The sequence below is a fragment of the Arabidopsis lyrata genome, assembly GCF_000004255.2.
Source record: "Arabidopsis lyrata subsp. lyrata unplaced genomic scaffold ARALYscaffold_8, whole genome shotgun sequence".
NCBI classification, from domain to species: domain Eukaryota; kingdom Viridiplantae; phylum Streptophyta; class Magnoliopsida; order Brassicales; family Brassicaceae; genus Arabidopsis; species Arabidopsis lyrata.
Genome location: NW_003302548.1, coordinates 18,026,716 through 18,048,406, shown reverse-complemented (window position 1 = coordinate 18,048,406; position 21,691 = coordinate 18,026,716). Strand labels below are relative to the sequence as shown.

Below are 21,691 nucleotides of genomic sequence, written 5' to 3'. Positions count from 1 at the left end.
CAATAACAAAAGACATGGGTGCATTATATATGAATAACAAATTTGTTTGGTCGTAATATGAATAACATTTTTTTTTTTTTGTTGTTATATACCTAGACAATTAAATAATTCAAACGTATAAATCATTCAAATATTTGAAAATCTTAAAACATAAAGTAGCACACGAAAAATGTATTTGGATCTACCTTATTTATATTAATTATATAAAGTTCTCTCTGATCTCTTTTTTTAAAATTGAAAAGTAAGGAAAAACGGTCTATTTTCCCCCTAGAAGTATCGCATCATAACAGATAGAACACAATCTTTGACCCCGGTCCTAATGTCCCTGAAATGGAAGTTCAACACCTAAATGTCCCCGAATCGAAAGTTCAACACTTAAATGTCCCCGAATCTGGGTATCGTCGGTTTTAGCTGTAAACCCGAGACCAAACCATGTATTCCCAAAACCAAACCGATTAAATATCCGATTATATCCTGTAACCCGACCCAGTCTCGAATTCATATTTCCCAGATTCGATTTCAAAACCTCACAATCCCCAAATTTAGAACCCTAAATTCCAAATCCCCAATTTCGATTTCAAACCCCAATAATTATCAAAGTTCTTCAATAATTCAACAACACAATCATAATTTGATAGCTAAAGAAATACAAATCAATAATTTCATAATAATCTGCTCATAAACCAACAAATCTCATGTTGCTCCATGGAAACTTCGTCGTTCCCGCCGCCGTTGCCCCAACACCAATCCTCGTCGAAGAATCAGCTCTTACACCACCACCACGACCTTTACCTTCACCATAACCGCCGATTTCCCTCTTCTCCTTGCGATCAAGCCAATGATGATACTTGTTATCATCTTCTTCCTCAACAAAGCTAGATCTTTTCACTTTACTCTTCTTCTTCTTCTTCCCATCCATGTTCAGTGTATTCATCTTCACCACATCGAATCCATATAAAAAACAGAGTTTGAAGAGAACTTATATAATCACGAATTCACGATAAAAAAACCCCAATTTGAAGTTACACAAAAGCAATTGTCAATAATGAGTGAATTTACAGAAAATCAATCGAATTTGAAGTTACAAAGAAGCGATTAAGAAACTGAACTAAGGATGAGGAAAGACTATGAATACTTGCATCCCAGATCGTTTGGTTAATCTCACCAATCTTAGAAATCATCATGGAGAAGAAGAGAGACTAATCAAAGCTTATCAATATCGAAGACCCCATTGATTTCATCAACCAAAATTTATGTCTCATCTTTGGAACTAAGTGGTGATGACAAGAGTAGACTGTTGATGGAGTTTGAGCAGCAGATTAGAGCAACAAAATCGCAATTTCTCTCTAGGGTTCTTTCTTTTTGATTTGAGGATTTTTTATTTTAGGGTTTCGTTTGGGGATTTCGGTTTTAGAGAGTAAATCGGGTCGTAATTGGGCAAAAATCTGGTTTACTCGGGTTATAATTAGGTTTAGTTGGTTCGTAAATCGTTTTTGAATACAATAAACCGATTAAACCCATCTATGTGTGGTATTAGCTCTCGAACTTTCGATTCGGGGACATTCAAGTGTTGAACTTTCGATTCGGGGACATTTAGGTGTTGAACTTCCATTTCAGGGACATTAGGACCGGAGTCAAAGATTGGGCTCTATCTGTTATGATGTGATACTTCTCGGGGGGGAAATAGACCGTTTTTCTGAAAAGTAAAGATATTTGGATCACATAATGACTTTATGATTCTCCTAACTAAAACCCTATTATGCGAATAATGATCCATATTTTCATGAAACTTATCACCAAAGTATCAACGGTAAAAACAAGTGGTGATTTGGTCATATTATGATATTATTATTGGAATAATGAAAAAAAAATAATTACATAAGAGCATACATAATGGCATATGTGTGAGTATGGGTGTGAATAATTTTTTATTATTATAATTAAAGAGAGAGAAAAAAAAGAGAAAGAGAGATAGAGAGAGATAGAGAGTGTGTAATATTTCTCTTTATTTTAATACTCATACCCAAGTGTAAACTCACACCCAAATGTAAACTTATACCCAATATACAATTTCTACACAACCCTTTTATTTTTTCTCTTTTTATATTACTCACATTCAACCAAAGATTATATCATTGTGTATGGTCTAAAGATGTAAAAAGTGAAGTGACGGCACGTGGAAGCAAAGAGATAGATAGATTTGGGATGAAATTTTGTAATAATAATAAGAAAAAGAGTAAGCACGCGTTGTAGCCTTTCTAACGTACACTCTGGGTCCTATTCGTACCCCACTACTATAGTGACTATACACACATGACACATCCACATTATTTTCTTTTTCTTGCATATTATTTACATTACGAACTTATGAATTATGATTAGAATAATTATATTAAAAATATACGCTATAATCTTGTATCTTTTTATCTGTAAAAAGAAATAAATTAAATGCGGTTTAATTTTATTAGCATTGGTCATTGGATGTCCGGTCATCGATTCCTCACAAACTAAAATCCAGAACTAGCAACGACTAATCTTAAGAATGTATAAAATTCTTGAGTATCTTGAAATGACAATAATTTCTAGCAAATTTGTGTACATGTTAGATATATATACCACACAAAAGCTCAAAATCCAAATAACGCAACATGCAACGAATTTGTATGCAAAGAAATTGAACTGTGTTACGTGTCAGTTAACACTCTATCACTACACTCGTGTTATTATTTTAGATTAATGTATTTCACCAATAAATTGTGGTATTAATAAGATCGCCGAAGATTATTGTCGAAAAAGTAAGAAGATCGGACCGAAAGTTGTCATATTCACTGAAGTTAACAAAAAAGCTAAACAATTTGAGGTAAAATAAAATTAAAAAACACTTTTTTAGGTGAAATAAAATAAATAAATAAAAACTCAGATAATTACGACATCATTAAGGTTTTCTCAAGCGATTTGTGGGTCCTATAAGACACGTGTCGGAGACCTGGACATTAAAGTGGGGCTTCGTCATGTGGGTTATTTCGTCAAATGCAGTTTCTCCACTTGTCACTCGACTATTAGATTAGCTTTAGCTTATCTTCACTAGCTACTGGATACTTTCTGCTTTCGTTGATTATTTATGCTTCTTTATTTATATATATATATATAGTACAGTCGAACTTGAAATTACAATTTTTTAAAAAATAAAAACTTAAAAAGATTATTTGATATCCAGTAATATGGTGATCCTACAACAATAATAACATAATTCAGTGAAAATACAATTTTGAACGGAAACTATGGCAATTAAACTATATTTATTTTATTTATATAGTTACATGATATGTTTCTTTTAAAGATTATGTTATTTTCTAATTTTACTAGTCAAAAACCGACACTTTCATCCCATTTTGATCTTAAAGACAAATTAACCAAATGTGGATAGTAATTATAGATGAGTACTATGGATGTGATTCTTTATTTTCTAAATTTGTATCTTTATTTTCTTATAATACTCCAACTAAGGACCAGTTCAGCTCCCACATACAATGAATCGGATTCAGAATATGACTTTGTAACCAATGAAAAGCATTAACGACAAAACACCATTAATTATTATTATTCAATATATTTAATGCAAAAGTTAGGGAATCTCTTGATGTTCGAGCCAGATGTAATCTTGTGTGGATCCAAAAAAATGCCTTATTTTATTTTTAATGAATTTTCGTTTTCACAGAACAGTAGTAGCATCTTTGTTAGATGTAAATTGTAAATATCCCACGTTGGTCTATTATCGTCCTTTTGATCTTGTACTTGATCTCGAGTTAGTAGTTTACTTATATCAATTATTATGGCACTTCAATTATTGATGTCCATATCAAACCATTAACGTTTGTAACTACACAATATCAATCTTATTTTAATGCTAATTTTGAAGTTAATGCTCATTTGTTGTCATTTAAACAAAGTGGATGTATCAACTCAGGACAGAGACATCACTTATAACTATTATCATACTCAAGGTAAGATCCGAAAAATCATGGATTCTTAGATCCTGATCAGATTTTGAGATGTTAAAAGGACTAGTCCTTGAGTCAGAGTTCACTTCCTTTGTTAATATTTTCTTTTTGCCTAGTTTAATATACTAATGTTTAAATTTTATCCTTTTCAAGGTTTATAAACATTTTATTTTATTTAGTCACGAGCAGACGTTGTAAGCGTTTAAGTTTAACCTACAAATTTTAAAAGTTGTAATTCCTTTTGGACTCGACCAGACAAATGCTAGACCAGGCATGATTGGTTTGCAGTTCGCAAATGTTATTGTCTCTGTGGTTACAAAGAGAGCTAAGAAGCAACAATTTTATTCAATCTCAGTTTCTTTAAATAGTATATCTGATGATCTCTTTAAGCCCTCCTTCACTCGTTTCCCTGCACAAACAAAATGTAGCTTTATTAACACTACGGTATTGGCAAAATCTTAATACTAATATATAAAATACGAAAAAGTGAAAATATTTTCTCATAGCAAATGACAAGTTCTAAATAAATAAAAAGTTACCAATACACACACACAAAAGTTCTCAAGAAGAATCTAAATGGCAAAGAGTAAATGAAGTTACCTGCAATTAAAGAGAAGAGAAAGATGATATTTTTTAAGTTTGAAGGAGTCACTCAAGGACTTTCTTGGGGTCAAGCTGTCCACTGGAGTAACTAGAAGGAACCGCAGAGAGTTCGAGTCTTCCTTTCCATTCTTCACCAGGTTTCAATGTGATCGGTCTCTCTATAGCCGCAGCTTCCACACATAGCATTTGCTTATAGTCTTCATCTCCCAAGTCAGAGATCGTCTTTGATTTCTTATCCCAAGGATTCCACACCACTGAAAGATGATTATCAAATCATTCAGTCATATTAAAAAAACTCAGATTCTGATCTCAATACGAAAGACATGGTTTCTAGTCTTACCAGCATCAGCAAGCCCGTCCTTGCGAATAACGAAAGTCCTCTTTTTCTCATGGTCCAAAATAGCAATCTTTGTAGGCGTGCTTAGATAAATCTTGTCAACCTATTTTTTTCACCAAGTAACAAGTGTTTGTTATGAGTGATGATGATACTAGATAAAAGAGATATTTCAGAAAAAGGAGAGTTTAGAATAGAAAACTTACTTGGTGTACAAAAAAAAAAAAAAAAAAAAAAGAATAGAAAACTTACTTCAGATTCAAAAGTTATTGCGTCGCCCTGTTCGGTAAAACGTTCTCTGTTCTTTAAGTTGTCAAGATAATCCAACGTTTCCAATCCTTCAACCCGTACTTCACTGAACACATGAAAACAAATGGATATTACAAAATCTTTATTTATATTCCAAATCTTCTTGAAAAAGAAGTAAATAAATGTATGCAATGAGATTTACTTGATGTCTGAGACAGAGAAATAGGTATGATAAGCAAATGTGAATGTAAATGGCTTTCCATCAGAATTCGTGTTCCTGATACGAGATGTCAGAGTTAATTCTCCTTCGGTCCCCAAGGCTACCCTCAGCCTGAACTCAAAACTGACACACCGAGATGAAAGTTAGTAATGCTTTAAATCTGTGGTTCTTCTCTGTAAGATAATTATACTTAAATACGAGCATAATGTTCTGAGAAAATATACAGAGCGAGTTTTGAAGAATCTTACTTGTGAGGCCAGATTTTCAGATCTTCTTCAGTTGGCCTTAGGATCAGGTCAACAAAAGCACTAGAACAAGAATTTAATGGCAACGGAGGTGGGTTAGCCTCAACCTCCCAGATCCTATTTCTAGCAAAGCCATGTGATTCAAGTGTACCAAAGTTACTGAACTGCACATACAAAAACATACTTTCATGAGCATAATGAACTGTAAAATGGAACAAACAAAGGAAGAAATATAATAACGTACTTGTGGAAAGCATAGGGGAATCCCTCCACGTATTGGTTTCGGGGGCTTGAATATGGCCTGCACAATTCATAACACATGGTTTCAGTTCTCTGTTGTTTGTATCTCATACACACTCATAACCGGGCAAGAAAGACAATTCTAGTATAAGCAAATTTTTAGACTTCAACGCAAAATGTTGTCTATTCTTTCACATGCTTCTTTAGGAAATTAAGCTAAAAATGAAGAGAAGACCCTTTCAGTTTTCATAATGATCAATGTAAATAGCAAAACTTAGGCAAAGATTTTCCCAAATCTTTCATCAACTTCGGTAAGCCAATCATTCTAGATAAACGATAAATACACTTTTGCCTTATCGAGACATAATCAACCAGAGAAACAACATGAGATACATAGATATTTCGCATTAATTTGAACTTGTTAAGGTACCATATAATCTCTAACGAAGTTGGAAACACTAATGATGAACCAAATGTCCCGTTTCGTCAACAAGAAACTCAATATTGAATAAAATGGAAAGATGGTATAGATCTGGAGTACCTTGCTACTGAGGTGAAGTAACTCTTCTCCATTCTCATTCTTCCAAGAAGTCACATGACTTCCATACAAGTATACCTGCATTAGTTCACGATGACTAAAATTAAACAAAAACAAAGATGGAGATCAATAAATTTGCAGAAAGCTCACACTTCATTAGATGATCAATTATTCAAAAAAATCAAAATTCACCTCTGAGAAAACATCAACAGATTCTTCATCAAAGATTCAGTAATACAAACGCGTAGATCCGATTCTTCCATTAACAAAAACGAATAAGCAAATACCGAACTCAATTACACTAGAGCTAAAACCCAAGGATCTAAGAGATTCACAAATCATACTACAAAATCGATCTCCAATGAAAATTGATCTAAATCTCAGATCAAACAATTTACAAAGAGATAGAGCCGCGGGAAGAAATACCTCGGCAGAGCGGCCGCGAGACTCGCGAAGGACGATCTTATCAAGGCCATTGATGCCTTTAGCGAGCTCAAAATGATGACGCTCCGTCGCCATGGAGAGTATTGAAAGTAGAAAAAACAAAAACAGGATCGAAATCCTGAGATTCTCCGTATATATCGTCGTTTCTACTCTTCTTCTTCTCTCACTCACTTTTTTTTTTTCCTTTTTTCTTCACTGCAAAAAGAGGAAAAATGTAGCTGCTACTTTTTTTTTGCCGTTTTTGTTCGAGATTTTTTTTTATAGTCTGATATTTTGTTTTTGTTTTTATCTGTCACAGACTTTTTGAATGACAAAGGTTTATTTATTATAATCATAAAGTGATAAGAGAAATAAAATTATGGATTAATGAAAGATTACCGACGACCATAGAATATATATAACATGATAAAGATAAGATTTAATTTACATTGGTTCTTCAATAATATTAAAGCAATTAGAGAATTTTAAGGCCAGGAACAAAAAGAATCTCACAGCCAGACATATTATGTGAGATCACAAAACAAACAAATTAAACAAATCCTAAGTATCATTTTAGAAATTTTGAATATGTTAATGATTAAATATAGAGAAATATATGAGTTTTGAAAAATTGATGTGCTTGATTATTTATATGTAGGCAGCTCACAATAATAAGTGTATGATGCCCTCTTTGTGTTTTCTTGAACTGCAAAAGCAATAGAAAGAAAGATCAATAAGATAGTCTCTATGTTAAATTTGGTCTACAAAATACTCTATAGATAATCATTGCATCAAACATGATCAAGAATCTGAGTTATCAATTGAAGCGGATCTCCTCGCTTATCAGTAGGTGTTAAGATTGCACCAAAGTGATGAAAACAAACCAGAGGAAAAGGCGAAAAACTTACGGGTTTTTGGGTTAAGATGAAGAAGAAGAAGACTGAGTTCTTGAAAGAAGATTGTCGTTCAGAAGAGATTAACAGACATTTTCAGCTTGTTTTGTTTCCATTTAGGCAGTTTATAGAACTCATTCTTTGTCATCTCAAACTTCTCTTTGAACTCTGATGAAGTCATGTATGCCTGCAAAAAAACCAAGCTGATCTCATGAAACACAAACTTAATAAACGAATTTTATATAATATGTGTTGACAGTTTTGAAGAATCTGACCTCTCTTCTTGTGAGGTCGATATCTGAAGCAGGATCCTCTGAGTCGGTTTTGAGGCGCTCATATGGGAAAGTAGGGAGGCTGCTATCTTCTTCTGCTTCTTCTTCTTTTGAATCTTCATGAATGCTGCTCATTGCTTCTTCCTCGTTCGTCTCTGATGTCGATTTTGGTGCTTCTGCTTGGTTTGTAGCTTTCATACATCAAAAATGATCAAAAAATGGTAAGCTCAAGATAAAAAACTTTATTCACCAAATTAAATATAGTTTGGGGTTCAAAGTGAAGCTTTGTTTTTGCTGCAGACCTTCTGAAGAACTGGGGCTAGTAGGTGGTTCTTGAGAAGTAGGAGGAGATTTTTCGAAAAGCGCCGTACGGGCAGCTATAGCCGCGGATTTAGGAGCTATCTTTGAGAGGTCTGGGGCATGAGATTTCGGGTAAAGCTTCCGGACCATTGGACTAACCATAGGTGGTGGAGTTGATTGGTTTCTTATATTTAGTTTCTCAAAGTTTGCTGCAAGTGCGTTGAAAGCTGGTGACCGTCCCCTCACGCGGGCCCTGTCTGGACTAAAGGTCATACTTCTGGACCGAGGCTGCGACTTGTCTGGAACTGTGGACCTGCTGCTGTATGCAGGGACTCTCCTTTTAGGTTTCTGAGCAAAAAAAGGACACAAGATCAAGACAGAATCGAGATTGATTTTACACAAAAAACAAAATGAGTTCAAGCTTTTACATCTAGAAGCGGCTTTCCTTTATTTGTCAGGATCGCAAGCTTTCTCTGGAAAGAGTTTCCGTGCATCTGCAAGAAGCAGTTTTATCGCTTAGTACGTGTTAGATTCTGAGATGTGATTTTCAAAAGCAAGTGTGGAGAGAGAGAGAGAGAAGTCAAACTCCAGATTTAGAAGAGTCCCAGGTGAAGAACCGAGTGAAAAATGGAGGTTCATTGCCCTCTGTTACAATATATATTGGTGTTTCACTTGCTAGATTCTCTAGGAGGAAATCGTGCTTGAGAAAATTCTGTTGAGGAAGACAATGCAGCAGAGTAGTTATAAGAACAGTTTGCAGTTTAGTTAGTTAATCTAGATGAATGGATCGTTAAGTACCTCTCCAATGGCTAAAACTTGAGGTTTCTTCTTTGGGTCAACTTGTTGTCCCACCCAGACAAAGATTTCAGTGTGACAATCAAGTATGAAGATATCTTCAGTCATCAAATCATCTTGAGTGAAGCTGAAGATCTCTGTAACCTATATGGGAATAGACAGGAAGAAAAGTCTTAATTTAGAACCCGAGAGGTGGGATCATAACATGAATGTGGCTTATGACAATTAATTCCATACCCTACCTTCAGATTTTCTGGTAAGATAGCAACATTCACAGAGTATCACCGGATGACCAAACCAGCAAAAACCATCAAATAAAAGTTCAGAACAGTTATTAGAATGAGAAAAGTTGAAGTGCAAATCCAGGGAACAGATGTGGCAAAATGGTTTTACCGTTTGTAAATGTGCAAGAGAAGAGATGAGGATCACTCTCTCCATCCTTTTTGATCTTTTGGCTCGGATATTCTGATTTGCCTCCTAATAATTCCCAAAAATGTTCAGACTCTGAACCTTCCTTTTGTGCCTTAGTGGGTTCATTTGGCTGTACATAACAAAGAAACCGAGAATCAGAACCATATGTGAGAATTGAGAGGTAACTTCCGAAATGCAAAAACAAAGCTCATTAACAGATTACCCTAATCAAATCCAACATTCTTTCCATAAGTTCTTGATCATCCGAGGAAGTCAGATTGCCACACCAAGTGAAAACAGTAGAATCACCGTGTAATATATAACAGTGTGAAGAATTTAGTCCTGTGGAAACCTGTTGGAACCAGATAATAATTTAATTACCAATATAAACTGTTGAACAAAAAAGCTGTTTGATTATGGTTTATAATACACATACTGCTTCTATCTGTATGGCTTGCATGTTCTCGGGTCCAGAACCTTGAACCCGAAACAACGCAACACCTTCTGCTTCATAAGTAGTATCAGGGATTTCGTTTTCTGCTATGTACTTTTTGAAAGCCTCACTTAGACCACCCTGAGAAAAAGATAACAATTTTGTAGAGTTTGTGATAAAGATTGCCTCAAATCTACCAAAAAGATATCTGTACAAAAAAGTTAAATATTATACCTTAAATGTGATGAAGCTTTGCATGATCACAAAAAACTGAATTGGCTCTTTTCCCTCGTAAATGCGAGCCTGCATGGAATAAGACTAATAAAGTTATATCCACAATTTAAGTCGACCTTAGCATCTATAACAGAAACAACAGGAAGAAGTACCTGAGCCGGCATAAACTTCATGGATTCAACCATCTTGTTTGCCATGGAAAGAGCGGATGTTCTGTCTTCCTATATAAATCATCATCAATGAGAACATATAGAGAGTGCCAAAAAAAAAAGAAAAAAAGAAAGAGAACATATAGAGAGTAAGAAGTTATATTTATAATTATACTTTATGTGAAGAAATTTACCTCGACGCTTTGCTTGCCAAACCAAGTACCCACTAGATGTTCCTCTCTGTCTTCTCCTGGATATGAGTATTGGAATATATAACAATCACCGCTATAGAACTTTGATTGCTCTGCTGCCTCGAGAAGGATCTTTTCTTCACAATTGATTCGCCAGACCTGCAAAATTTCATAGTTCGCAATCAAAGCACTATGTATTGGTTATGTTCACTTATTCAGATACATCATTGATGGTATCAACAAAGACATAGTCACTACCTGGAGATTTCCTGTACCGTCAATGTATGGCTTCGGTTCGTCTTTAGAAGAAGAAGAAGTCTTAACCAGGCCTTGAACGTTAACTCCTTGCCGCTGCAAAAGAGCTGATCAATGTGGATAGTATCAGTATACTTATAAGAACAAAGAGAGAATAAGTATCTCATAATTGAAAGTCTAAAACTTTCAGCAATGATCAATGTGGATAGTATCAGTATACTTAACCTGCGACTTTGCCTCTGCCTTGCTGGGGTTCAGCTATGGTACTTGAAGCCGGCCATGAATCAAACTTAGATCGGAACATCACTGTTTCATACCCTTCCATCACACTGACCAGGTTTGATTTTTGCGGTTCAGACGAGCGGAAAAATTCCTGACAAAACGAATATTAATAATATGACAGTGAACATAACGAAACACATCAAAACAAGACTTTTGTTACAGTGCATGAGAAGAAATTTACTTCTGCAGCTTCAGTTGCGTTCTTTCTTTGGTCGATTGAAGTATTTCTTCCCTTCCAAACGAACAATTCAAGACCGCAATCGAGAATATAACATTTGTTAGTGTCCAGAAGTTCTTTCGTCAAAGACTCAGCCTCTACGGCATCTGTCTTTCCCTTATCGACACTTGAAAGACCAAACATGTCTCAAGTCAGAACATAATCATCTGCTGCAGTAACTAGTCAATTATTAGGGAAACTCTGTTGGAGTCAAAGGTGTTCTACCTGAAGAGTTTGATCCCATCAGATTCAGCGGTTTCGTCATCATTGACTGCTGGTTTCTTAGGAAGAGGAGCAAACCCACCAAACAAGCCCCAAAACTCTCCAGCTTCAGCATCAGCCATCATCCTCCCATCCTCTACAACAAACGGAAAGCCGTTAAACTCAATATAGTTGGTATAATCTTAGCCTCCATTGTTTTGTACGGGTTAGTTTTCACTTACCAACAGCTGCGATATCGCATTTTCCATCATGGTAAGTGTCTTTAATGTACTGAACAACCTCAAGAGCTTTTGCTCTTTCTTGAATACTCGATTTGGAACCATTGAATTGAAAAATTTTAGACTCTGTATCAAGAATGAAAACGTCTTCGTGGTTGAGAGTCGATCGAACAAACGGAACCTGTGAATGAGAAAATCAATGCAAACCAAGATGAAACATAAAGGACCAGTTAAGAGAAAAGACATTTCATGACATGCTAATTGACTTGCCTCTTTAACACGGACGACATGTTTGCCTTTGCAGATATACAGACGCGTCTGATGCTCCTCGGGTTTTACATGGTTGAACCCGGAAGCAACTCCACCTTCTTGAGGTATTATGCAAGGTTTGAAGTAGGAAAGAAACTTCTCTGTTTCATGACCCTGTACTTCTCGGTACTGAACAGCACGCCCACCTAACGCTGAATCTAATTCAACTGTCATAACGGCTACTGCACCTGCTTCATCCTGTTTTCATCAACACAACATCATTGTTCTTATTTGTTGAAGAATATACATAAAAAGAAAACAAATAACGAAAATATGAAGAGACTGTACCTGGCTGGAATCTTTACCAAGCCAGTAGTGAATATCGTGATGCAAGGAACCGCTTCTTGACGCTGTGGTCTGGCATGAGATAGTTAGATAAGAAGGTTTAAGACCCTATTAAGAGCTATATATCACTAAACGAAAGAGAAAACAAGAAAAACTACTGACCTTTAAGACTATATAGGAATCCCCGGTGAAAAATCTACCATGAGACTCTTTTGGAACAGTGACAGGTTTGAAGTTCTCGATGCGCCATATTTCAATCCCGCTGTGTAAACAATTAGCAAAAGATAAAGTCCTGGATTGATGAATCAAAAGAAATAGAACAAGGACTACAATAAAAACAATCAAAAGTGAGAGAAGGTTACGATTTCTGGCCAGCTCCTTGAAGAGCCTGATCTAAATCTCTCATGGAAAACGTCATTCTGGTTTTTGCAAAGCTTAAACTCTCCCTAGCTTCTTAAATTTGAAGAAACAAACCAAACCTGCAAAGATAATTAACGAGTATCAATTGACACGTTTTCCAGAGAATTTCACACTAAGGAGGACGTTGTAAATGCAGAGTTTCTAAAAGAAACATAAAAAAAAGCACACAAGATATTCTAATATACACAATGTACTTGAAACAGAAGGAGAGTTCTCTTGAATTGTGCACACGAACATAAAAGATAAATTCTGATCCTCAAAAAAGGATGCGAATTTCAGACAAGAACAGAGGAGATTCGCCAGACAACAGCCAGAACGAAAATTCCCACAAACACGTTAGGATAATTCAATATGAACAAGTAGATTCAAACCAGATTGGTAACAGAAAAAAAAATTGTTTTGAGGCAAATGCACATGTAAGCTCTAATGGGAAGAATCAGAGACAGGCGAGAAATCACAGATATGCAAACAAAGTTTTCTGAGAAAACAATCGGAGAAAAAAGAACACATGCATGAAGCTGATACATAATAATGGGATTATGAATTAGCATTTCGTTTGAAACCAGGAACAAAGGAAATACCTTTTACAGATTTTTGTCAAGAATAATAACGTATAATGCTGCGTTCATAGTTGTAAAATTCTCTTGGGAAAAAAAGGAAAAGAAAAATGTGATGATCCGAGAAAATAAAAAACGAACTTTGTGGTAATGAAGACTTCCCGCTATTTCAGGTTTACACTTCGAAAAAAACGGGAAAAAAAGAAGACAGAAGAAGATAATTAATAAATGTTTAATCCCAATCTTTTTGAGTTAAAATTAAATCAAATGAAAATGTCTAATCACAATAGTTATTTCTCTTTTGATTAAGTTAAAATTAACAAAATAATTAATCGTCAGCTCAATTAACAAAATGCACTAACGAGTTCGTCTCCTCACCGCACAAATAACCTCCGCCGCAGTTGCAGGTGAGCTTACTTCTCTTTCATCTATCCTCCTACGATTTCGTCTTTCTCCGTCGCGGAACCAAACAATTCCGGCCATAACCGTAGCCTTGAATGGCGGTTTTCGCGGCAGTGGAATCCGAGTCTCACTCACTCTCATTTTAAAAACCAGAATCGATTCTGCCAATTTCACTCGACTGATAGATTTTTTTCTCTCTCGAAAAATCGAACTAGGGTTTGTTTATGTTATCTGATCAGAATTTTATCCGATCATCATAATTTCTACTTTACCCGATCAGTTTTTAAATTGGACCCACTCTAAATTCAATTCAATTTATCGGTTAAGAAAACCAACCCGAAATTAACAAGAACCGGACCATAACATAATCGGCCTTTTTAGTACTGAATAAAAAAGCCCAATTATTCATAGAAGCCCAATCCATACTCTGTTTCATGAGAACCATAACAAACTCACCGTTCCTTCTTCTTCCTCCGTCAAACTTTTTGGTCGGTTCCCGGCACCGACGTGTCCTGCAAGAACAAATACTTATACAACACTCGATCTCCGAGCTGTGAGTCGACGAAATTTGGATCCTTTTCTTAAATTATACTATTTCATTGTTATATAGCTTTCGTTAATTCCGAACTTTTCTTTCTCGAGCTTAATTTGAAAGGGTAGATTTCAAATTAGGGTTTCACTTTTCTTTCCGGTGAGTCGGTGCATTCATTGAACAGCTCGAGAGCTTCTTCTTCAGTTTCATGATTCATGTAGTATATAAAAACTTTGAATCTCAAATAAAGATTTTTTTTTTTCTGACAGTTGAGCAACTTTGAACCTTTTTTCCTTCTCTGTTTTCATCTTTTGTATGTGAATTGGTCTCATCATTTAAAATTGTTTGTAGGAATAAAATTTGGAGTGAGACAGACTGTAATTTCTATTAAGAGCTATGGCATTACGATCAGTAAGCAGGAGGCTCGGGAGCAGAATTTTGAATCATCGTTCCTTTGTTGCTTCGCTTCATTCTCATGCCACAAGTTTTGGTAACACTCTTAAAAAACCTTTCCTTTTTCTCTCTAGATTTGGTTATTTTGTATTTTTGTGGATGATTTTCAATTCAAGATCATATGTTTCATGCTATACGAAATGCTTTTTTTTTTCTAGATTATGATTTCTCTTGAGTTTCTACTGTGTGAATTGAACTTTGATGTTTTAATTTCAGGGTTTCAAGAAGTAAAGGAAGAAGAGAAAAGCAAATTGGTTGGTAATGTATTCACCAATGTAGCTTCGAGTTATGATATTATGAATGATGTCATGAGTGGTGGCTTGCACAGGCTATGGAAGGAAAGGTTAGTCTCGGTGATAGTTTGATCACAAAGTGTTATGAATGCCTTTTTTTTTTTTTTAATTTTGAAATTGACTTTTTTTGGTGGTTTTTGTGATGCCAGACTCGTTGGGAAGCTAAGTCCATTTGCAGGGATGAAGCATCTTGATGTGGCCGGTGGAACAGGTTAGTCGATACAATTAAACATGTAGTTTTGCTGTCTCTGATCTCAAATCCATACATAATTGAAAAATGTACTCGTTGTCATATATATATTGGTTGTAATATGCAGGTGATGTTGCGTTTAGGATCTATGATGCTGTTTACAGTGTCAAACGAAGAGCATTGCAGAAAGTTGATGAGGCTTCTCTTGAAGAGACTCAGATATATGTATGTGACATTAATCCTAACATGTTAAACGTTGGGAAACAACGAGCTGCTGAGCGAGGTGAAACATCTGATGTTTATTTGTGCAACAAATTTGAATCCTCTTTTATTCCCCTATATTTTGATATTTGTATGTGTGAGCTCAGGCTTCCTTTTCTTGCATAGGTTTAAGAGATAACAAATCACTCGTATGGGTTGAAGGAGATGCAGAGGCCTTGAGTTTCGATGACAATTCAATGGATGGATACACCATTGCATTTGGAATAAGGAATGTCACACACATTGAAAAGGCTCTCGCAGAGGCTTATAGGTACCTACTACAAATACTTCCACCCTCTCTATTGGGGTATATTTTCTTGTTACAGCGTTTATGTATAATCTTATGAAACTCTTCACACTGTTAGGGTACTAAAACGGGGAGGAAGATTCTTGTGCCTCGAGCTCAGCCATGTAGAAATTCCGATTTTCAAAAATCTGTAAGTTTAGATGATTAGATATGTTGTGGAAGTAAGTACCGAAGTCTTTTTTGTTTCTTTGATAATCTCACTTTGTTTCTTGTGTTGCAGATACGATTTGTATTCTTTCCAGGTCATTCCAAACTTAGGGGAACTAATCGCCGGGGACAGGGAATCCTATCAGTACTTGGTTGAGAGCGTTCGTCGGTTTCCCCCTCAGGTTCAAACATTCAACATTTTTGTAACCTTTCTTGAAAATATGGTATACAATACACACAACTTTTAGCTTAGTTTTCATAATTTTGCTGCACGGTTTGGAAATTTTGTATAAAAATGGTGTAGTCATCATATCATATGATGTTTTAACTTGTTGGTTTCTTCAAGAACATTAGTGATAACATTTCATGATCAAATCTTTAGTTAAGGTTGTGTTAGATTCATGTAAGAAGATAACTTTTAAGTTTTTAAAGTTGTGGGCTTATTCAATACCATTAGTAAGAACTTGCTAAAGGCTGTGTTAGATTCCTGTAAAAAGATAAGCTTTAAGTTATGATAGCTATGATTATAAGAGCATCGTGTGTGATCAGGTGATGTCTGGTCTATAAGACGTTTTTTAGTTTAAAGCATGTTTTGTAATCACTAGATGTATGAAATGAGCGCAGGAGCGATTTGCATCGATGATAGCAGACGCAGGATTTGAGAAGGTGGAGTACGAGAACCTTGTTGGTGGAGTTGTCGCCATTCACTCTGCCATAAAGCTCTGACTTTGTTCTTAACTTTTGCTTCTGCTGTTTCAAAACCCAAACTGTAAAAGTTGGTAGGTAATAAGGCTCTGCTTAAGAGCGAACTTACTACATAACTGTTGATTCCCCTCCACTTTTGATGAAATTTTGTTGATTTTAATCGTATGATTAAATAAAATATTTACTCTTATTGGCAATAACATGTTTAAACAATTTTGAGTTTGAAGATACTTTGAGAGTAACAATTAAGCTCTTATGCAAGCCGTGAAAGACCCTCAAAGAGTGGCCAAGGTTATTAGGTTACAAAACTGACACAAAGGTTATTAGCAGCAAGCCAGCAACGATAAGCCGACCAATATTAGCTGTGGTTGGTCTCTATTGCTTTTTCACCATCCTCATCAAAATCAAGTGTGGCATGTAGGCCTGGGCACAAGGCAAGTACTTGCTATTTTTCAAGTACTTGTGACTCGCCTTGGCCCGTACAAGTAATTGAAAGTTCGGCTTGATACTCGACTCGTTTGAGCAAGTACTTGCTAGAACAAGTATTCGTCCAAAATTTTGTTACTTGCAAGTAACTTGACCCGGCTTGTTACTTGCAAGGTAACTTGACTTGGCTTGTTACTTGCAAGTACTTGTTACTTAAATCTTGAAGTCTTGAACATTTCATTTAAATAAAAAACCAATCTCATATGTATTATAAAACATTCAGAATTTTAAACATCGTAAAATCGCAAAACATCCTAGAATCACAACACATTGAAAGTTCCAAAAAATAAGCATTTTAAAACAACTTGGTTCAAATTGAAATCTTGTCTCTATCTTCCTTCTTGAGTTCTTGTCTTCTTGATTCTTTTTTTTTTCCATATAAATAAAACCAACATAACAAATGTTACTATTAGTGTATTACGCTTTAAAACAAAACTTGAAAATCATGAAGTATCTTGTAATACAAAACGGGACGAGTAGCGGAGCGAGTAACGGGGCGAGTATCGAAACGGGGCGAGTAACGAGCCAAGTTATCAAAAAAAATTATGATACTTGATACTTGATCCTTACTTGCAAGTAATGGAATTATACTACTTGGTACTTGCCTTGACAACACCGGATACTTGTTTTTTCAAGGCGAGTATGAGCCGAGTAGCGAGTATCAACCGAGTAACGAGTACTTGTGCCAGGCCTAGTGGCATGCATGTTTTGAGTTACTACTATAACACAACCAATTAAAAAAAGAAGCTTTTAATGGGCTTTGTATTAGGCCCATTTTCTATAAGCCCGGTTCTATTCTAGGGTTCTCACTGCGTCGTGAAATCAAATCATATATAAACGTAATCACGCAGTTTTTCGCCGTGAGACTTAAGTTTTTTCATAGTTGAGAAATTTCGCCGCCGTTTGAAGAAGAAGAAGAAGAGATGGGAGTTTTCACTTTCGTTTGCAAAAGCAAAGGCGGAGAATGGACCGCAAAGCAACACGAAGGAGATCTTGAAGCTTCAGCTTCTTCTACTTACGATCTCCAGCGCAAGCTTGTTCAGACTGCTCTCTCCGCCGATTCTTCTGGCGGCGTTCAGTCTTCTTTCTCTCTTGTCTCTCCTACCTCCGCCGTCTTCCAGGTATCTTTCATCTCTTTGTTTACTGGATCTTGATTACGTTTTTTTACTCGCAGATAAGTCGAATCTAGTGCTTGCGATCACTTTATTTTGTTGCTGTTGCGATCGTAGTTTGTTTAGCTAACTAGTTGTGATAAAATCTTCAGTCATGATTCCATTGGTGAAGAAGAATCTGGAATTGTGAACTTTCTTCGATGCACATTGTTTTATAGCTACATTGTGTACTTAGATCCACTTGTCATTTTGCTCTAATCTCATTTTTCAAGAACTCGTTTTCAATTTGGTGAAGCATAGATTATACAAGTTTACCTGTTGAATCGTATAACGAGTTGTTGAAATGAATGATACGTAGCTAATTATTGAAATGTATGATACATTTCATTGTTGAAACTCGTTTTGTCGATTATTTGTGTTAATAGATTATGTTATCTGAGTAGGTGATCATTGGTGGTGGTGGTGGTGGAGGATTTGCTGCCGGAGGTGGTGCAGCTGCTGGAGGTGGTGGTGGCGGTGAATCTGCCGCAGCCACAAAGGAGGAAGAGAAGAAGAAGGAAGAGTCTGAAGAGGAAGAAGGAGACTTTGGATTTGATCTCTTTGGTTAAGAGACCTGAAGTAACTTTGTTAGTGTTTGAGGTTTTTTATCTCATTTTCTTTTTGTTTTCTGGTTTTTGATCTTTTTGAGACTATAATGTAATGTCAGAAATATATGTTATTGTTTCTGCTTTCAATTCGTATTATGCAAACACATAAGTTTTAATACATAACTCCTTTTCATATTTGGTCGAATTTTTAAATGGTGATTACTTCTAAGGGCGTATTCACCATTGTTCACTAAGAGTGTTAGCAAATATTTACTCGTTCAATTGGTTTGAATTGGCTAACCAAATTATATTAAAAGTTGGGAAAAAAGAACAAGGCAAACGCAAATTACAAGCTCCACTCGAGTATAGAAACAAAAAAGTTGAGTACACATTTAAATATTAAAAACAGTATCACAATTTTCTTTATAATGTCAAAACTTTTAAAACGCTCTAAACTAGCGTTTACGTCTCATTAACAAAACTAGAAACGCGACTTGCGTTTTCTAGCGGTGTACTTGGAGTCAGCAGGAACATTGTTTCCTTTTCTTCTACTTTGCTCTTTCTTCTTCAGAACCCATTCTCTTCCTTTCCCTTGCTTGTTCGTTCTCCGCTTTTTCCTTGGCCTATTCCTATCTGATATACCCACCTTTATGCAAACAAAGAAAAAACAAACCCGAGAATCGTATATGAGAATTCGATATAGTGATATGTAATAAGCCGGTAATGAGATTCCGAACAGCACTATAGCTTTACCTCTCCATTCTCTTCATCTTCACTATTGTCATCTTCTGAGCAACTCTCATCATACTCATTCTTACCGGTTTGAATGCTGGTCTGAACAGGACCACATGTGAGGACCAAGAACTCTTTTCTTTTCTTAGTACTGCATTAGAGAGAACATTGCATCTGTTTAATGTCTTCAAAAAGTAACTCACCAATCAAATGATTGAAACAAACACCAAAAACAGCTTCTACATGAACCGATTGTGTCATTACATAGTTCTGAGAAGCTCATAAGACCAACTGGTTTTCTAGATTGTAAAAGAATGTTATCACTGGAATTGGCAGCCCATACCTGTGTGGATAGTCAACAACAAGTCCACCTCCAAATCCAGCTTGTAAGGCCTGGCGAAGAATCAATTCACGCTGAGCAATATTCTCAGGGTACACTTGAAAAACTGCCCTTGCTCCTCTTGACAAGCAGCGGTATAGTGACCCAAAGAAAGCCCTGAAGAAATTGAGAAGTTAAAGATCAGTACTGCAACACACTAGTTGATTCAGCAAAAGTCAAATAATTTACACCTACTTTAGCCTTAAACGAGGTTCATGGGATGACTTATCCGCATTGCATAACCACTGAAATCACGTAAAAAGGAAGAACTGATTAAACAATAAACACAATTTAGAAAAAAAACATATGATGAGATTAAAAGATGAGGTCAATGTAGCATATAATACAAAGAATCACATCTTATGGACGAGCAAAACAAGTCAATGATAAGGTAATTTGAGTAGTAAACCTGAACAGCTGAAATACTGATGGCTCCATCAATAACTCCAGAACGAAGACCTAATCCCTGAGACAGTAATACGTGGATAAGAAATCACAAATATGTAAACACTTGTCAATCCGAGAAATACACTAATTACAAAAAATAAACAACCAGCCACAGAAAAATCCAAGAGAAGATGATGATAAAAGTGAAGCTAAATTACCTGCCCCATGTCACCAAGTAAAAGATCACCCTCAACTTCTCGTTCCACAGCAACGTCTACATTGTTATTAAAGATAAAATGAGCTTAAGATCACAAGAGACAGGGAATAACGAAAAACACTTAACAAAGAAGAAACTTACTTAGCATTGAGGCAGAAATGTCTAAACCAATCCAATGATGACCGTTTTCAGAAAGTGTTTCCCCACTCAGGCCAGATCCACAACCTGAACCAAAATAGATACTAGTCATTCTCTGTTCTAGCAACAAAGCTAACCAAATAAGTTTATACTCAGTCGTCGAGATACTAAACTAATTGATGATCAAAAAGATGAAAACTTTAGAATACGACTACATCTGTTAACTATCCATAAACCAGCTAATCGAACTTAGATACATAATTTCAATCAAACATGGTTATATGGTTATATAACTGCATTGAACTACAAGTTTTCAAATAAATGAATCATATGGGACTAAACCAAATTCTAGGAAACGAGCAAAACAATTAACATTGCTCATCATCAGTAGATCAAAAGGATTATTTTTTACCAATGTCGAGTAAGAATCTAGGAACACCATCCTCGGGCAAAGCAAGAAGCTCCAAAGCTCTCTCTGATAGCTTCGCCTGTAAATCATAAATGTTTAAGCTTTGGGATTATATAAAAGAGCAAAAGTGCTAATTTTTGGGGAAAAATAATAATTGGAAAACCTGAATTTCGACGATACGAGAGGAAGAAGTATACTTCCGAGCTTCGGTTTCGTCATAAAATATCTCCGGCGGAGCGAGTAACTCAGGTCGATTTGACATTATTAGCTTCTCGAGCTAAAAATCCAAAACTGTAGCAGAGGAGGAGGAAGAACAATACACGAACGGCGTTGAAGTTTTTTTAGGGTTTAGAGCCAAAGAGAGAAAAAAAAACAACATCTATTTGCAAAATCCGATTTTTGTTAACCGGTTATGGTTGGTCCGGTTAATCAACTAGATAAGTGAGGTTTTCAGAATTTTCGGTTAGGTTAGTTGCTCTAGTTTTTCCCTTACTGGCTTGGGTCTTAGCTTAACAATATAATTGGGCCAAAATTGTAAACTACTTGAAGCTCTTTTTTTTTTTTTTTTTTTAGCTTTAATGGGTCAAGAACAATGGGTTAAGAACTGACCAAAGTTGAATTTTCTTATTTTTAGCATTCAATTATTTGTTTAGTCCCA

The 21,691-nt window shown here is 35.7% G+C and overlaps 5 protein-coding genes across 7 annotated transcripts; 2 read left to right on the top strand and 3 right to left on the bottom strand.

The window, feature by feature from the left end:
* Positions 1 to 4,202: 4,202 nt before the first annotated feature.
* Positions 4,203 to 7,117, bottom strand: LOC9300588 (putative glucose-6-phosphate 1-epimerase). Its single transcript, XM_002864466.2, has 9 exons — positions 6,857 to 7,117; positions 6,434 to 6,508; positions 5,897 to 5,953; positions 5,656 to 5,816; positions 5,390 to 5,530; positions 5,191 to 5,293; positions 4,945 to 5,044; positions 4,602 to 4,858; positions 4,203 to 4,410 (listed from the first exon to the last, which is right to left on the bottom strand). Exons 1-8 carry the CDS (start codon positions 6,947 to 6,949, stop codon positions 4,650 to 4,652), a joined length of 939 nt encoding a protein of 312 aa, XP_002864512.1. The 5' UTR covers positions 6,950 to 7,117; the 3' UTR covers positions 4,203 to 4,410; positions 4,602 to 4,649.
* A 120-nt stretch (positions 7,118 to 7,237) lies between these two features.
* Positions 7,238 to 13,927, bottom strand: LOC9300587 (villin-5). 2 transcript variants are annotated; one of them, XM_021031405.1, is made up of 24 exons: positions 13,675 to 13,927; positions 12,682 to 12,798; positions 12,482 to 12,581; positions 12,323 to 12,391; positions 11,996 to 12,232; positions 11,729 to 11,906; positions 11,511 to 11,643; positions 11,250 to 11,412; positions 11,012 to 11,159; positions 10,790 to 10,893; positions 10,535 to 10,690; positions 10,344 to 10,412; positions 10,192 to 10,260; positions 9,961 to 10,098; positions 9,748 to 9,876; positions 9,507 to 9,654; positions 9,356 to 9,366; positions 9,117 to 9,257; positions 8,905 to 9,030; positions 8,747 to 8,812; positions 8,321 to 8,666; positions 8,022 to 8,209; positions 7,762 to 7,933; positions 7,238 to 7,559 (listed from the first exon to the last, which is right to left on the bottom strand). In XM_021031405.1, the coding sequence occupies exons 2-23, from the start codon at positions 12,735 to 12,737 to the stop codon at positions 7,820 to 7,822; spliced, it is 2,889 nt and encodes a 962-aa protein (XP_020887064.1). In that variant the 5' UTR covers positions 12,738 to 12,798; positions 13,675 to 13,927; the 3' UTR covers positions 7,238 to 7,559; positions 7,762 to 7,819. The 2 variants fall into 2 exon arrangements, with proteins under 2 accessions (XP_020887064.1, XP_020887075.1); XM_021031416.1 differs by lacking the exon at positions 13,675 to 13,927 and adding an exon at positions 13,321 to 13,524.
* A 215-nt stretch (positions 13,928 to 14,142) lies between these two features.
* Positions 14,143 to 16,783, top strand: LOC9302274 (2-methoxy-6-polyprenyl-1,4-benzoquinol methylase, mitochondrial). Of its 2 annotated transcripts, none has more exons than XM_021015957.1 (9): positions 14,143 to 14,251; positions 14,582 to 14,720; positions 14,900 to 15,026; positions 15,126 to 15,187; positions 15,294 to 15,449; positions 15,554 to 15,698; positions 15,793 to 15,864; positions 15,955 to 16,063; positions 16,506 to 16,783. In XM_021015957.1, exons 2-9 carry the CDS (start codon positions 14,627 to 14,629, stop codon positions 16,605 to 16,607), a joined length of 867 nt encoding a protein of 288 aa, XP_020871616.1. In that variant the 5' UTR covers positions 14,143 to 14,251; positions 14,582 to 14,626; the 3' UTR covers positions 16,608 to 16,783. The 2 variants fall into 2 exon arrangements, with proteins under 2 accessions (XP_020871616.1, XP_020871617.1); XM_021015958.1 differs by lacking the exon at positions 14,143 to 14,251 and adding an exon at positions 14,268 to 14,389.
* A 1,123-nt stretch (positions 16,784 to 17,906) lies between these two features.
* On the top strand, positions 17,907 to 18,966 carry LOC9300586 (60S acidic ribosomal protein P3-2). The gene is made up of 2 exons (XM_002866153.2): positions 17,907 to 18,193; positions 18,628 to 18,966. Exons 1-2 carry the CDS (start codon positions 17,996 to 17,998, stop codon positions 18,790 to 18,792), a joined length of 363 nt encoding a protein of 120 aa, XP_002866199.1. The 5' UTR covers positions 17,907 to 17,995; the 3' UTR covers positions 18,793 to 18,966.
* A 112-nt stretch (positions 18,967 to 19,078) lies between these two features.
* LOC9302273 (probable 18S rRNA (guanine-N(7))-methyltransferase) lies at positions 19,079 to 21,472 on the bottom strand. The gene is made up of 9 exons (XM_021031701.1): positions 21,197 to 21,472; positions 21,037 to 21,112; positions 20,628 to 20,711; positions 20,488 to 20,543; positions 20,292 to 20,348; positions 20,078 to 20,127; positions 19,847 to 19,999; positions 19,525 to 19,654; positions 19,079 to 19,417 (listed from the first exon to the last, which is right to left on the bottom strand). The coding sequence occupies exons 1-9, from the start codon at positions 21,293 to 21,295 to the stop codon at positions 19,253 to 19,255; spliced, it is 870 nt and encodes a 289-aa protein (XP_020887360.1). The 5' UTR covers positions 21,296 to 21,472; the 3' UTR covers positions 19,079 to 19,252.
* Positions 21,473 to 21,691: the final 219 nt, after the last annotated feature.